At 41.1% G+C, this 17,818-nt stretch overlaps 1 protein-coding gene across 4 annotated transcripts in view; it reads left to right on the forward strand.

Moving 5' to 3' along the window:
* IFTAP (intraflagellar transport associated protein) overlaps positions 1–17,818 on the forward strand; it is a 97,775-nt gene that overhangs the window by 67,006 nt on the left and 12,951 nt on the right. For all 4 annotated transcript variants that reach the window (XM_073808788.1, XM_073808789.1, XM_073808787.1 and 1 more), the window contains one exon: positions 7,655–7,729. In XM_073808788.1, the coding sequence (XP_073664889.1) occupies positions 7,655–7,729 (75 nt within the window). The remainder of the gene's footprint in view (positions 1–7,654; positions 7,730–17,818) is intronic.

A 17,818-nucleotide genomic window follows, 5' to 3' on the forward strand; every position in this document is an offset into this window, starting at 1 on the left:
GTAGATTATCTCCATTGTGTGCATTTAGAATATTGACATCCCTGTTAAGATTAAAAAAGTAAATCCAATAACTCTCCAAATTGTGTTAATATTGGCTATATTCTCAGAAGAAATTAGCATGAATTTTAGTTTAGGTTAAAAAGTATTTTCAAGGGATGGCTTATGTGCAAGTGGTGGTAATGGTGCATGAAGTAATTAGGGTGTTTAACAACCATGCAGAAAAAACTGCTAATTCTTTTTATTTTTACCCACAAAGATGGGAAAACCTGGAAAGTATCTGAATCACAGACATATTGGGGCATTTTGGGGGGAAAAAAACCATGATATCAGATATCTTTGCAAAAATGATTTCCTAAGTCCTTTGGGTTTAAGAAGGTCATTGGCTTGAACTTATAGAGGACTTAGCTTGAAAAATAAAGGTCAACTGATTCCTGAGGAGACTTTAGTTTCCAGAGAGCAGTTTATGCTTTTCTTTAAATGCTTTGGTTATAGTATTATCCTGTTATTGATGTATTGACTCTAATGACTTCTGATGACTTGATGTTTTTATATCTATCTATATATATGATATATATTTCATGTGTATATATATTTATATTATTTTGCAGTGAATCCAACTTATTTTCAAATGTGAATGAAATCCACAGTTTGGTTAGTCTGTGTTACCTTTTTGTTTTGCTAAAATTGAGTTTGCTAACTTTTCTCTGGGGAAAAAACCTGCAGCATTTGTTTCTTCAGCTCTATTCCTGTTATTGTTCTGCCCTGTGAGCTTTGCTTATAGCATCGGTTTCTGCTTCCCCCGATCCCACCGAGCATAAGTGTAACAGAGAGAGGTACATGTTGGTGGATGTTTCGTGTTTGAACAGCTGAACACCTGGCTACTGCTATGCAGGTGCCCAGAACTCTGGAGGAGGGGCTTTCAGTTAAGACAAACAAGAAGAATATGTGCAAGTTGCAGATGAGGGCTTGGGTATTGGACTTGAGATGTTTCTGTGTTCAAAACAATAAGGAAATGTGAGTCCCTTACAAGTCAGGGACTGAGTAAAGTGCTGGTCAGAGTATTTCTGGAAAATTTCTTCACTTACATAATGACTTCTGTATTTGTTGGCCTAAATGAGTCTACCATATCCTGTTTAGTTATGGTACTCAATTTTCAAGGATCACAAAGGGTTTCATACAGATGGTACCCAAAGTGATCACTTCTCATTATGGTGAAATTAAGCTCTAATATGCTATATATCAAACAAATAACCTGTCCAATGCCATCACCATAGTTTAGAATGAGAAATGAATTACATTTTGCTAAAAGTGTGCTCCCATATTCTTTTCCCCCAAATTTGACAGCCATTACATTTTAAGTAATAATTAATCAAAATAGAAAGTATTAAGAAAACAGTAAGCGTCAACTGAGTGTTTACCGCATGTTCACCATCATATTAGATGAGATGTGGGAGAAGAAAAATGAATGGCTAAATACTTAGTAACATCACAGAGAGGCCAGTTTTGACACAGGAAAGAGAAGTCAGTGCAGTATCCTGGGGAGCCCAGTGGTGACCTAGTACTACCCTAGCTAGACTCATTGCTTCAAATAAGTTATTGACATTCCATAGCTAAGGGGAGAAGTAAATAGACCTTACTTTCTAGAAGTTGAGCCCCGTGTTCTTTTGGGGAGAGATGGCTCATCCGGATGATGTGGCATCAGTGGCACATGCCAGTATCTGTATGTATTTCCCTGCCCATCCCCCTCCCCCGTCAGACACTACACCACAGATGGCACGTGTTCATCTTGCAGTGGTGAAGGGTTGACATCAAAAGCAAAGAAACCCTTGAAACCCATCCCTCTGGGCCCCCAAGAGCAGCTTCCCCCCACCACAGCGATGAAAGCCGGAGATAAGAGGGGCATTCCCACCACTGTGCTCTCGCGGGCCGCTGACAGTTAATGCAGGTGGGCGTAAGGGGCTGCCTGTCTTTTGAAGGTCGTCTGTTGAACTAGAAGGCCACCTCCCTGGGGTCAGTGGCCTGCTTTGGCCCAGGAGCTGCTCTGAGAGTAGCCAGGTGGTGAATACCTGCCCGTATTTTCAGAAGACCAGAGGTGGCTGTCAAGAACTCCTCTGTCATTCGAATGCAAGGCGGTGAGCCTTTGCGATGAGTGGCCGTTGCAGGGGCCACCTTGATTCTTGTTTTTTCAGAAGTCCAATTCGATTGCTGAGCAGCTGGCTCATCTACCTCCTCCCATCAGCTAGACGGGAGGGAGGCTGGCTCTGTTCAACTCAGGGTGAGCACAGCTACAGTGCAGAAGAAGAGGAGCAAGCGTGAAATGAGTCTGCCATTCACCAAGCAAATGTCATTTGGCTTAAATTGGACTCTGCCATTTTATCTTGACCCACAACCCAGCACAACTCATCATAATACATTATCACATACAAGATAGTTGGCTCATGAATAATACCCCAGGAAGGAGACAGGAGTAAACAATGAAAACTCCCACACATTAGCACCATAATGTACTACAATATTTTTCCTTCTTTTCCTCAAAATCCTCCATGTAATTAAATCCCAAGTAAGTCAGCAAACAAATCCCTCAGCTTCTTTTATTGCACTTTTGTTTTTTGGAGTGAATTTGTGATTTTTCATACTAGGGAGCAACTAAGCACAAGCTCCTGGATGGCTCTGAAAGTTTTCCTACAGACAATAAATATTTATTGAGTGCTTCTGATAAGCAAGGGCACTGGCTCTCTGGAGTTGCAGCAGCAAAGACAGAATGCGTATTGCTGATAACTGCTGTGATGAATGCCAACCTGGATGAAGTGAAAGAGAGCATTTGGGTGAAAAGGGAAAACCTCGTTAAGGAGGTTACAGGTAAGCTGAGACCATAGTGGCAAGATGGGGCCAGGCTTGCAATGACCAGGACAAAGTGTGTTCCTTTTTGAGCCAATAGCTAGGACAAGACCCTAAAGTGGGAAAAGCTTGATGACCAGAGAAACGTAAGGAAAGCCTGCGTGGCTGGACTGTAATGAGAGAAAGCAAAGGTTGGTGGAGATGACTGAGGCAGGTAGGGTGGTCCTGAGATTGTATGATACTGGAGGTTATGGTAGGGAGTTGGATTTTAATCTCTGTGCTGCAGGAAGCCATGGAGGTTTTATTTGAAGTCTTTGATGTGCTTTATATTTTAAGAGATCAACTCTGCTTGCTGGTGTTGAGATGGGGTCAGGAGAAGAAGCAAGATGACCCGCTATGTGGCTGGTTTTGCAGTCATTCACGTGGGGGGTGATGGTGGCTTGGGTGTTAATAGCAAAGGTGGAGAGAATGGGTGGATTCAGGACCTATAGTGGAGATGGGGTTGATGGGACTCAGTGAGGGATTACATACGGGGAGGCTGAGTGGATGAGAAGACTTGAGGCTGAATACTAAGTTTATGCTTCACAGTTTTCTCTTCCAACCTCTGAGGGTTAAAGCTAGGGTAAAGAAAAACATGTTGATGGGGGCTTGAGATGTGTCTGGAACTTCCAAACATAACACTATGATATAGTAGGAGGTTTCATTCTTTATGAAACATCATCTTTCTGACTTGTGATACTTCTCAAGCCAAGTGCTATTTTCCCTCTTTTCCAGTTGAAACCTGTGGATTATTTAATTACACTCTCACTTTGCAATAGCCCAGCCTCATTCTCATTCATCTTAGCATCTGAAAGAGGTTTTAAGCCAGTCATCTAAATATCAGTGGTGGCCACAGCACCTAGCATAGACCTGGAAATTGCCTAATAAATGTCTGGAATTGAATTGAAAAGGGATTTAGGGCAGTGCCTCTCTGTGTGGTCTGTAGTCCCACGTGGTTCTGTGAACTGTTTGTTACAAGTCCATGGCAAGAAAAGTCTGGAAATAAGAGCAAACATTTAGAAGCTTTTATAGCAAATTGAAATTGCTGTGACATCCAAGCCGCATTTCATTTTTCCAGTAATTTACTTTTATTCTGTTTTATAAAATAGCCATCTAAGATGTACTGGAAATTATCAGACAAAAAGACGAAACTGGGTTTTCACACCCAAACAGTTTTTTGTTTTTTTTTTTCTTTGCGGTACGCGGGCCTCTCACTGTCGTGGTCTCTCCCGTTGCGGAGCAGAGGCTCCGGACGCGCAGGCTCAGCAGCCATGGCTCACGGGCTCAGCCGCTCCGCGGCATGTGGGATCTTCCCAGACCAGCGCACGAACCCGTGTCCCTTGCATCGGCAGGGAAGCCCCATTCGGAGATATTTTAAATGAGATAACTAAGTGATAATCTCACTTAAAATAATAAAGTTGCCCATCCATAGTTCTCGAAGCTGATCCACATCAGAATCGCCTGAGGGAAGATTTGCAGATTCTGACTCATTAGGACTGGGGAGAAGTTTAGGAACCTGTATTTTTAAAAAAATAAAGATAATATTTTAGACTTAGGTAACAATTTGTGCCAGACACTGTTCTAGGAGCTTTCCCCACATTAACTCATTTAATCCTTATAAAACCCTATAAGGTGGATACAGATATTATCTCTATTTTACAAATGAGGAAATCAAGCCACGGAGTAACTTCTTAAGATCACAGAGCCAGTATTAGAAACTGATTGGGGTGTGAGGGTGGTGTCTGTCTAGAGGGTAGCACTTGGGAAAAGTGTCGCAGGTGCTGGTGGCCTTGGGGATGGCAGGTATGGGGACTGTATAGCCCAACTCTCTCACCCTCTGGGTGGTTATCCATTTCACTTGGAAAGATTGGGCCACTGACATTTTCAGAGTTATTTCCTTATGCTAAGATGATTGCGTTCTTCATTTTTTCTGGGCATAGTAATATAGTTGTCCATTTAGGGCATTTTGACTTATTTCCCCCAGTAGGCTCTTCTTGCCCTTCTATTTCCTATTAGCTCTCCTCTGCCCCCTGTGAAGTGCTTGTCTTTATCAGACAAATGCTTCTATCTTGAGTCTCCAAATAAAGTGAAGGAAATGGAAATAATATGTATGTCCTAGTGACACTTTATGAATGAAGAAATAGTGATTTTTAAAGATCTAGAGTTTAAATGATTAACATTAGTGTAACTAACACAGTATATTACAGATAATTTTATTTATTTTCACCTCAACTGAAGAAGAATGATGGTATTAAAGCTATGATTAATTCTATGGTGATGACTGAATTGTGGGCCACCTGAAAACAAGATGAAATTTTAAAAGGCCTTAATGTAAAGTCCTTCACTTAGATCCAGACATCCAGGGACACAAGTTTCTAGAAGTATTTCCTGGAGTCATTTCTAGAAATAAAGCTGTTTAAAAAATTAGAGCTAGCATAAATTAGCATTTACTATTTTTCGGGCACCGTTATAAGTTCTTTAAATATTTGAGCTCATTTAGTCTCTCCAACAACCCTATGGATAGGTACTATTATTACTAGAAATTTACAGATGAGACCATTGAGGCACAGAGAGGTTGCATAACTTGCCCAAAGTTGCACAGCTGACAAGTGGCAGAGCTGGGATTCTAACCCAGGTGTCCTGGCTCCAGAGTCTGGGCTCTGAACCCCCCTTACTGGATTTTGGCTGGGATTATATCAACTCACTGTGGTAATGTCGGTAATCCGGTGCTGACCAGAATTTAAATTGTCATTTTCTGTGTCCTTCATTAATTTAAAAAAATGCGGAACAAAGGATTGTTAATAAGCGCTATGAGCTTATTATTAATTAGCATGATGTTTCAATACATCGACTCCATGGAGGTTCAGGGAAGGGTACAATAAAAAGGATCCTTAATTGTGAAGATATTGGGCAAACGTGGGTGATGACTGCTCATGGGACCATAATGTTGCCCTCTGCAATATTTCTATGTCGGAGGGGGGTTCACTGGAGGGACTCAGGAGTAAATTTAAGGGGCCATGGAAATGCGAACATAGAGATCTGGGACTGGGAGAGTTTTTACAATCCCCATTTGCAATGGAGGCATCTGTGTCTGCTGTCTCAATAAGGCTCTTACTTGACTTTCAATAGAGGGGACCAATCCTCTTTATGGAAGTGAATATTGCAGGTGAACAGTTTTGTTTTGTTTTCCCAGTGAATCCAAGACGAGCAAACATGGCCAGCAGTTTTCTCTCCATAACCCTACCTGGCCTGTTAAAATACACAGCTCCAAGCTTTACTGAAAGAACATGTTTTCATTTTTTTTGCCCTCTTCTGACTCTTCAAAGGAATTCTGGCCAAGAGTTCCAGGAACTCTGAATGTAGCTGCTGCAGGTCCATAACAAATTCACTAAGTGCCCCATTGTCCCCTGTAGCCTGGGCGCTCTTTTTGGTGGAAAGTGTAGTCTCCTTTGAAGAGTTTTTTTCAAAACTCTGCTGAGTTATTTCGGAAAACCCAGTCTCTTAGAATCCTTATCTGAAACACTAAAAAAGATATGAAAATCAATTAACTTCACATATGAAAAAATTCTTCATATGTTTTATCTTCCTTTACATAGTTTCTTGATTATGTTTGGAAATAAATTGCCTTGATTATAAATTGGATGGAAAGGAATGTCTTTTAATTAATTTGAAACATGCTGTCATGTTGCTGATTTGTACCATAGAATGAGAAACTGAGTTGAGAGCTATAAGTCGTTCTGATAGGAGTGAGCTGCAGTTGTATTTTTATTTTATTTTTGGCTAAGTGGTGGACTCGGAGCTCTGCTTTCTTAAAGGGACAGACTGAAAAATCTGTCCTTTATTTGGAAGTCAGGCTGAGTTTTATTGGCTTTTGGTTGCCTGAGAATTTGTGAGAGCATTTTACAAACTTCTCCTGTTTTCTTTCTGTTTTTAAAAAATGATAACAAGAAATTACCAAGGTCATAAGCCAAGACACTGGCAACTACAAAGAAGAACTTTGAATGACGGAGCTGGACAGAGCAATTATGTAACAATCTCTTATGGCTAAACTTTATTAAGGGTATTATCTCATTTAATTGTAACTCACTTTAAGCTGCGGAAACTTCTCAGAGAGGTTAAATAACTTAACCAAGGTCACTCTGTTAGTTCACAGTTCAGCCAGATCTGTTTGATTTCAAATCTATGCTCTTAATTGTTCAGGTCTTGGGATCTTAGGAATCTGGGGGCTTCTTGTATGATTAGTGGTCAATGCTAAATTGCTAACATTAATCTTAAATGGTGTAAATAACAAAATATACCTTGTAAGATATATATGATGGTTAGTCTATAAGTCTACCTGTGAGGTTTTTTTTTTTTTTAACCTGTGAGTTTTAATGTAGGGACTTAGATACCAGATAGCCTTTTGTTTGTTTGCTCATAATTGTCTTAGTACGATGGTATTCAAATTTAGGGTTGATAAAAGATTTAATGCAATAGAAAGTATTATCGATCTTTATTATGAGGCCATTATTCATTGCTGTGGCATTCTATAAATTTAAGTAAAAGTATAGGAAGTATTTATATCTAGGATTTAAAATACATGTGTTAAAAAAAAAGAAACTGAATATACCCAGTGACCAAATCTCTGAATATTTTGCTGATAGAAATAGAATAGATAATGTACAGGGATGAATTTACACCAATGTCAAAGACACCCATTGTTTTAAAAAACATTTTGTATCCTTACTTTGGAAATCACTGGAAAAATCCTGAACCATTTTTGTTTTTTTCTTAACAGAAGCCATAGTTTTAAAAGAAGACTTACTCCATCCAAGAAAACTTTTACAGATGACAGGAGGGCCTGGAGGTATAGGTATGTTATCAAACCAGAGGTTTACTATACTTTGGGACATATTGAAAAGATGTTTAAACATCTTCCAAAACCTGTAATTGATTAATACATGAGTTACATAATCCTCATTTTTTAGATGGAGAAACCAAAGTCTATAATAGTTAATCAATCATGTTAAAGATTATCCAGAATATTCCAGAATTATCCCTCCTTCCTGATGTTAATTGCTATTTGGTTTTTCTTCAATTCAAGACAATTAAATAGCATTCAGATGGGTTTAATTCTTATATTAATTCCATGGTGCAACATTAAGATATTTTAAAAATCACAAATGTACTAATTATTCAATACAGAAAGTTTGGAGTATAAGAAAAATAACACATAGGAAATACAAAACTTCCTGCCAACCCAGAAAACCTCTCCACAAAGATAGAAGAGAAAAAAACAGTTTTATTAACTGAATGAGCATTAAACAAGAACGTGATGCACAGCCATTAATGCAGGCAATCCATTAAGAGATTACAGAAACAGAAAGAAATCTCACCATTTTGTATAGCCAAGCGGATACAACCTGTTCCATACACGTTCTCAAGATAAACGATAACTAGTACTCAAATAAGAGGACTTGATAGCACTATTTGCCACACATAGTTCGCCTTATAGTTGGGATAACCATCTGTGTCTGCTAGTTGCCTTTACCCAAAGGAAAAGTAAATTTCTCATATCTTCATGACAGGAGATAAGTTTGCAACATGAATCCCGGAAGGTAGGCTCCTGTCCTCCCAGGAAACTGAGAGTTAGGGGCCCTATCTTTCTTTCTTTCTTTCTTTTTTAACGTCTTTATTGGAGTATAACTGCTTTACAGTGTTGTGTTAGTTTCTGCTTTATAACAAAGTGAATCAGCAATACATATACATATATCCCCATACCTCTTCCCTCTTGCGTCTCCCTCCCTCCCACCCTCCCTATCCCACCCTTCCAGGTGGTCACAAAGCACCGAGCTGATCTCCCTGTGCTAGGTGGCTGCTTCCCACCAGCTATCTATTTTATATTTGGTAGTGTATATATGTCCATGCCACTCTCTCACTTCGTCCCAGCTTACCCTTCCCCATCCCCATGTCCCCATGTCCTCAAGTCCATTCTCTACGTCTGCATCTTTATTCCTGTCCTGCCCCTAGGTTCTTCAGAACTTTTTTTTTTTTTTTAGATTCCATACATATATATGTGTTAGCATATGGTATTTGTTTTTCTCTTTCTGACTTACTTCACTCTGTGTGACAGACTCTAGGTCCATCCACCTCATTACAAATAACTCAATTTCGTTTCTTTTTATGGCTGAGTAATCGTCCATTATGTATATGTGCCACATCTTCTTTATCCATTCATCTGTTGATGGACGCTTAGGTTGCTTCCATGTCCTTCCTGGCTATTGTAAATAGAGCTACAATGAACATTGTGGTACATGACTCTTTTTGAATTATGGTTTTCTCAGGGTATATCTTGCATTCCTATACACTAATGATGAAAAACCTGAAAGAAAAATTAAGGAAACACTTTCATTTACCATTGCAACAAAAAGAATAAAATACCTAGGAATAAACCTACCTAAGGAGACAAAAGACCTGTATGCAGAAAACTATAAGACACTGAAGAAAGAAATTAAAGATGATACAAACAGATGGAGAGATATACCATGTTCTTGGATTGGAAGAATCAACATTGTGAAAATGACTCTACTACCCAAAGCAATCTACAGATTCAATGCAATCGCTATCAAACTACCAATGGCATTTTTCACAGAACTAGAGCAAAAAATTTCACTATTGGTATGGAAACACAAAAGACCCCAAATAGCCAAAGCAATCTTGAGAAAGAAAAACAGAGCTGGAGGAATCAGGTTCCAGACTTCAGACTATACTACAAAGCTACAGTAATAAAGGCAGTATGGTACTGGCACAAAAACAGATATATAGATCAATGGAACAGGATAGAAAGCCCAGAGATAAACCCACACACATATGGTCACCTTTTTTTAAATAAAGGAGGCAAGAATATACAATGGAGAAAAGACAGCCTCTTCAATAAGTGGTGCTGGGAAAACTGGACAGCTACCTGTAAAAGAATGAAATTAGAACACTCCCTAACACCATACACAAAAATAAACTCAAAATGGATTAAAGACCTAAATGTAAAGCCAGACACTATAAAACTCTTAGAGGAAAACATAGGCAGAAGACTTTATGACATAAATCACAGCTCTATCTTTCTTGATAATTACTTTTTAAAGAGATGGCTCCCTGATCCTCGAGGAAACATCCCTGGATTGTAAGATTGGCAAGAGGCTTATTTAGCTTCTAAAAAATTTACATACATTTCGAGGAGGCAGAGAAAGAGCTTACAGTGATGAGTTTTAAGGTAAATGCTCAAAGAAAAAAGGGAGTTGGAGGAAGGTGTCTTTCCATTTTCTTTGCCTCAGGGTGAATTGATTTTTTTTCTTATTTCTGATTTGTATTCACCTTTACAACACCAGTATCAGCATCGCCTAAGATTTCGATTTCTAAACGTTACTCTTTTTCATGCTCTGTTTGGCTTATTAAATGTTGATGTTAATCTTAAAAGCATACACACACACACACACACACACACGCACACACACACACACGTGATCCAGAGTAATTACTGGCAATATTTAGTTCTGTCCTTTTAAGTCTTCTCTCTGTGAAAGTTGACTTAAAAAAAATCTATGTGTACCATTCTCTTAAGAGGTCTTACTGACCTCTTAAGAGAGAGGTCAGGTGGAGCAGACAAGTGAAAATCACTTGATGTGAGATTTCTTTTTCAGTAGACTATATTTCACATATAGAAGCCTGCACAGGAATGAGACATTTTGCATAGCATTTAATTAGTGGCTGTTTGCTTGGTCAAGCTTTATGTGACCCGTGCAGTAACCAACATAATTATGGGCACAAATTGCATATGCAAAATTGAGACCCAGTAGATGTCCTCATCTACTCCCCTGTTCCCCTGGGGAACTGATGGTTCCTGACAATAGGGTTGTCTGCAGACACTAGCATGCAGTGGTTGCTTGCTTTCTCTCTGCTTCAGTGCTTTTCTTTCAAACAGCAGATAGATTAAAAAAAAAAAAAAGAAGAAGAAGAAACTCACAATACCAGAGGAAGAAGGAAATCAGGGGTCAGGAGGGTACCTTCTTTTTTTTTAAAAAAATATTTATTTATTTTATTTTATCTTTGGCTGTGTCGGGTCTTAGTTGAGGCATGCAGGATCTTTTGTTGCAGCGTGCAGGCTTCTCTCTAGTTGTGGTGTGCGGGGTTTCTCTCTCTAGTTGAGGCGCGCGGGCTTAGCTGCCCCGCAGCATGTGGGATGGGATCTTAGTTCCCCAGCCAGGGATCGAACCCACGTCCCCTGTATTGGAAGGTGGATTTTTTACCACTGGACCACCAGAGAAGTCCCGAGAGTGGCTTCTGAACTGGCAGCTGGAGCACTTTATAGCCCTCACCACCCATTTGTGCAAGTCAGGTCTTTCCTTTGATTATTCGCAAGTCTCTCTTACCATTAGACTGAAAGTTCCCTGAGGTGGCGGCCATGTCTTATGTCTCTTCTGTACTTCCTGTATCCTTTCTCAAATGCTGAGAATGTAGCAGGTATTCAGTAAGGATCTGGAGGATTTAGCTGAAGAGCTGGGGTAGTACAACAAGGGGATATATTGAAATGTTTTTTTATTTTACACTTCCCTCCATGTAATCATCTCCCTAGTTTACTTGAGGCATCTTCCTACCTCTTAGAAAGGTTACAACAGGGGTGCAAAGGGAAAGAAGGAGTTAATATTCCAGGTTTGGTATTTAAAGTAGTATGTTTGATTCTGCAGTAAGATAAGACATTTTTCCAGAGGGGAAAAGAAGTCTAGGGCTCCTTTCATAGGAGTTCCTCTCACTCCCAGCTTACCGAGAGGAGGCCTCAATGGATCAAAGCATAAAGATTTTCCAAGTGTAGAGGCACCTCCTTCTGCCTAGGACAGGTAGGGCACAAGACTTGATGTCCAGAAGGAGGATAATTTATAGAGGTAATGGAAAATCCGTGGTCTACTCCTCTGGCATGGGGGATGGGGAGAAGAGGAGGGGAGACAGGAAGTGAAGAAGGGGTGAGATCTCCTTTCTTCTGGGCCTGAGCCCTGGGGATGGGAAGAGTGTGTGTGTGTGTGTGTGTGTGTGTGTGTGTAACCAGCAGTAAGTTGGGATTCTGGGTGTAGATTTGTTTCTCAGGCTGCCTTGGCAGGAACCTGTGGACAGCTTCATCAGAAGACACTGGTCAGCACAGCCAGGTTAGGCCTAGGAGGGCCTGCTTCTTCTGAACCAGGCTTAATTCTCAAGTGACTGAAAGGGACCTAGGATTTCCTCACGTCCGCAGGGCTGGCCACTGAATTTTGCAGAGCCTGCCTGGGGAGCCTGGGCCGCTTTGGTGGGCAGAGGAGCCAGTGTTGCTGAGGACAGCAGGGCAGTGCTTCCTGGCCAAGTCTCAGGGGTGTGTCCACTGTGCCACCAGGAACTGAGGTCAGGCGAGTCCAACAGACCCTGAGTGATGCCAGCAACAGACTCAGAGGCACCAGCAGAATGTCCAGAGCATAGGTTCATGACTCAGTGGTCTCCAGTCCAGGGGTCAACCCAGCCTGGGCCCTCCGCAGCAGATGCTGGCTGACATCTCAAGGACCCCGGCCATCTCCCCTCTGCCCCCATGAGGTCACAAAGCCACACCCTTCCTTTCCGGCTTTAAGGTGCCACCTTAGGAGGAGCAGAGGAAAGGGAGGTGCAGACTCTGAAACAGCATGTATCCAAGCCATCCCAGCCGAGATGGGATACCAAACAAGACTAAATTACTAGGCTGGACAAACCTTTCATTTTCTTCTCCTGCCATCAGCCTGGTGAAGGTCTTCAAGGGAAGCAGATCAATTACAGAGGAATAAAAGGCTCTTGGTTTCTGTACATCTGAGTATAGTGTAAGTGAATATTGATCCTGCTACACGGTGTGGGTGTGTTTTATGTTTCTTTAAATGCTCTGGGAATGAACATGTCCTAGCTTTCTCTGTAAGCTCCAAAGTTAGACCTCTGTTGATATAGGTGTCAGCAGGAAGCAGTGCCTCCCAAGGTGGAGGGACGGGGGGAGGAAAGCTTCCCGGTTGCTTCAGGTGAGGTGAGAGTGAGCTGCGAGAACTAGTGCGATGGTTTGACCAAAGCTGCTGGCCAGCAGATCTGAGCAGACAAGCAAATGTGCTTATTCTCTTAGAAAATACCCCTACTCTGCCTTCACATGGTCAGCCCAAATGCCTCATTTTGCATTAAATGTCAACTCATCTCCAGGGACAAAGATAAAAGCCACTTTGAATTTACCTATTTAAACGAGAAAACACCAAATCTGTCAGCCATACTATGGGAGCAAAACAGATTCTCCATCACCGCTGCAAATAATGAGGTTTCCAGACAAGAACTGTGTGTGTGAGTGTGTGTGTTTGTGTGTGTGTATTTAGTTTCGAAGGCAGCATTTAAAAAGACCAAAGTTCTACTCCTAACCTGGGAATTAGCAGTAGCACGGACCTGGAGGACCTAGCCAGGGCTTGGTGTGCGGTAGGGCCATCAGTAATAGGGGGAAACTGTAAAAATCAGGACAACCAGATTTTTCTTCATCAGAAGTATGCTGGTTGAAAGGGGTAGAGGGCTACCACCCTGTGCCAAGAGCTTGCACATCTTTTCGTGCAATATCTCATTTAGTCCTTTTACTAGCCCCGTGAACTAGAGATTTATGTATTGATTCTATTGAAAAGAGAACTTAAGCTTCAAGAGTCCTACCCAGGTCCCCAGTTGGCGGGTGAGAAGGTTTGAATTCGAACCTAGATCTGATTTAAGACTTATGCTCCTTCTGCTACCCCTTACTGCCTCCTTTTGGGAGAGGTGAGAAAATCTCTCAGGGGGAGCCAACAGTTACACTTTGTACTTCTTTATAGAACAGATCTCATCTGTAATTTTTTTTTTGGGGGGGGGGCACGGGGGCCTCTCACTGTTGTGGCCTCTCCCGTTGCGGAGCACAGGCTCCGGACGCGCAGGTTCAGCGGCCATGGCTCATGGGCCCAGCCGCTCCACGGCATGTGGGATCTTCCCGGACCGGGGCACGAACCCATGTCCCCTGCATCGGCAGGCGGACTCTCAACAACTGCGCCACCAGGGAAGCCCCTGTAATTTTTTAAATTAAGTGTTTTCCTTCCTGGATGTGAGCAACATGAGAGCTGGGGCCATGTCTGTTTTGTGTATTATCAGTAACACATGACTTACGCCTGGCACATAGTACATGCTCAGTTTTCGTTAGTTGATTGTAAGTAACCATACGATATTGGAACCCTAAAGGTACACTAATGCAAGTTTTAGGGATTGTTCTTTGCAAATAAGCTTCCTGAGATATATCGTTAACTTATTTAGGAAAATAATTCTTTTTTTCCCTAAAGTTACAGATGGTTTGTGAGAGTCTTTGATGTTCATACTAACTAAAAACTCCTACATGATTAATAGAGAGATAAGAAATGTCCAAGAACAGGCAAGTCAACTGCTGAAGTGATCATTGTTAGTTTTCTGAATCTCCCGTCTTTTTCCTTCTCTTTCTTTTTTTCCCTCTTACAGACCAGGATAAGAGTTGGTTCCTAATGGTTGGACGTGGGCTTTGTGAAACCTAGAGACACATAACGGGAATGGGACCTATACTTTGAGTTCAGGGGGGCACCATTGAATGGCCAGCAGCTGAGATTCAGGAATGTGCGGAAATTAAGCTGCAGTCAAACAATAGCTGCTAACAAGAAAGGAACACAGTGGGGAGAGAACAGAATGAATTGAAGGAGAGGTGAATATGGGGGTTCCTAGGGTTACCTGATTACCCAGGCACTACAGCACTTTTTTTTTTTTTTTTACTACTGCACTTTCTGATTAATACTTTGTGTCCATCTGGAAGAAGGCCTTATCTCTCCTCTTCTAGCTGAATTCTAAGCTGAAAATGCAAAAGTTAAGCTTGTTGGGAGGCCCAGGAAGCAGTGCATCTATTTCAATGAGGATGAATATTACTTCTGTCCCAGCCATTTGCATCTGGGAACCACATGGTGGTAGTGTTGCATCATTCCTTGTGAAAGCTTAACCCACAGCCCCATCTCGGGTAAATTCAATTGCTAAGCAATAAAATTGGGAGTTGCAGGATGGTGTTGGTTTAACCAGCAAACATTATACTTGCATTTGGTACCACTGATTGTGTTTTCCGTGATAAAATATAGCACACTCTGGGAAAAGTAATACATTTTCACCCCTTGTTAGACTGCTTGCGTAATTCAAACAAGTAACAAACGTGGACACTGTCTGAAATCCAGTCACATAGGCTCAGTTGTCCCCAAGATCAAACTAATTAGTTTTATTCTATCCAGCCAACACCTGCTTGAGAAGAACATTTAATGTCATAAAACAAACCACCCACCAAAACGTAAGTAAACTGTGAAAGGCCCACACATCAATGTCATGTCGCCAAGCTCAGCTTTGAAACAAAGCCTTACAACCTACCCTGGTGGGTTCTCTTGGAGGAAACTCTATTTTCTAATCTAAGCATCTCCATTAAAAATTATGTTCAGAGTTGTGAAATGTTCCTAAGCAAATGATATTGTTGGGCATCTTTTTCCTCTGCATTAGGAACAGTCTCTGAGGACACGTTCAGGGTTGAGTTCTTTCAGCAGATTCTTTTTTTTTTTAATCGAAGTTAGTTGATTTACAATGTTGTATTAATTTCTGCTGTACAGCAAAGTGGTTCAGTTATACATATATATACATTCTTTTTTTAAATATCCTTTTCCATTATGGTTTATCATAGGATATTGATTATAGTTCCCCATGCTATACAGTAGGACCTTGTTGTTTATACACTCTATATATAAAAGCTTACATCTGCTAACCCTAACCTCCCATTCTATCCCTCCTGCAACCCCTCCCCTGAGACAACCACCAGTCTGTTCTCTATGTCCATGATTTTCAGCAGATTCTTGAGTCCTCAGATTTCTGAGAGTGTTTGAGAAAAAGATTAAAGTGAAATTATGTGGTAGAATCAGATGCCACAGGGTTTGGAGTCTTGCGAAGTATGATGGACTTAGATCAAGTACTGAATACGTTTCAGTGCTTTTTAAGTCAGGGTACACGTGTTAGAATTGTTTGATCTAGAAAAGGTCCAGGTAAAAATGAGTTGTCTTGGGGGGGGGGGGGTTAAGGGAAAGAATGCCACTAGATCAGTGAGTGGTTCTCTGATTTTAGCAGGCATCAGAATCACCTGGAGCACTTATAACACAGATTCCCGGCCCCCACCCCCAGACTGTCTGATGCAGTAGGTCCTGGGTGGCACCTGAGAACTTGTATTTCTAACAAGTATTCTCAGCTGTCTGTCCAAGTGCAACATTTTGAGAATCCGTACTCAAGACCTATTTTTCCTAAAGAACAGGCAGCTGGTGATTCTTATTTAGGTGCTTTGCAGAGAATGTTGAGAAACATTAACTCAACAGAACGAAAGGCTTGCTTTAGGATCCAAAGATGCGAGTTCAAATACAAACACCATAACTTAGGCAGTGGATGAATAGAAGGAGTGACATAACCTCTTAGAACCTCAATTTGTCATCTAGCAAATAAGACTGTACTCAGATGTCAGGATTTGAGTCCTGGCTCCGCTAGTTACTTTGTGACTTCATGCAAAATACTTAGCCATTCTGAGTCTGATTCCTTACGAGTTAAAAAGAGAGATCTTTATTTCAGAGCTGTTTCGGGAATAATCATTTATTGTTAAAGATTTGCTAATCCCTCGCTCCCTTTTATTTTTCCTTCCTTAGTTAATTTATGTACCTGAAAGCACTTTATGAAATATAAGACATCATAGAAATGTTAGTTAATATTTTACAGAGAAATTGCTTTAGGAGAAGCCTTCCTGGGTCCCTAAGATGACCTGTTTTCGTTGACCAGCCTAGTGAATTCAGATAGAGTGGCTATTCTCGTTTCATGGTCTCACATTTATTCGACTGAAATCACAGGACAAACCTAAAGTTTGCATATGTAGTTCAGGTTGCAGGAGGGAGCACTAATAACTTCTGGAATCTTCTCCAGATTGGGTTGGTCAGCTATTTCCCTCTTTCAGCTCCCATTTTAAAAGATAGGAATAAAGACTGAAGAGCGGGATGACTCAGTGCAGCTTGGCTGAGAGAATGGGGGTCAGCTGGGGGAAGAGATCTTGTTGGAGCTTTTTTCCTGTCTCAGGAGAGGTGGGTGCCCAAGCAGAATTTCCACATTATTGCTGTGTCTAATTGAGGTCAATATGACTTGAAAAAAAAAAATTTGGTCAGTTGAACGTTGATTGAAGATGTTAAAGACCTAATTCTGTTTCTGCCTGTAACTAGTTGTGTAACCGTGGGTTAGTCATTTCCCTTCACAAAGCCTCAGTTTGCCCATGGACAAAATGACGGGTTTGCATGAGATCAGGTTTCTTAAATAGCACTCTGTAGATGGGATGCACGGACCACCCCAAACTCCAAAGCTTTTATCAGATTCCTAAAGGGGTCTATTGCACTAAAAATTTTAACCTCAGGTTTTATTGTTAACCTCAAGTCTAGCCTTGCAACTCTGCCTGTGCTGCCAAATAACCATTATGGCTGGGTTTTTCATTGAACAAGTCAAAGAGGTCAACTAGCTCTTTTGGTATTGTAGAGATACTGCCTATGGGTCAAACCATTAGGGGAAATTAACCTTTTAAGCAATGGTGAAAGAATGGAAAAAGATCAATGGTAAAGGAAAGGATAAAGCCATAGAAAGGCTTCTTGGTGCTTTGTAGCAGCAGCTGTGTAAATGTACTGCTGTGTAAGGGGCTACAGAAACTGGGCTTATCAGTATACTTAGAATTGACCAGATTTCAAGTGATGGCTACTCACTAAGTCAATTCACCTGAGATTGATGGATAAACTAGAATGCCAATGTGATTATTTACAACAAGAGAGAACTCCTGCCTGTGCCTGGATGGCCCCTTTACCAGGCATTGAGCTGAGTTATC

Source organism: Tursiops truncatus, chromosome 8 (genome assembly GCF_011762595.2).
Source record: "Tursiops truncatus isolate mTurTru1 chromosome 8, mTurTru1.mat.Y, whole genome shotgun sequence".
NCBI lineage: Eukaryota > Metazoa > Chordata > Mammalia > Artiodactyla > Delphinidae > Tursiops > Tursiops truncatus.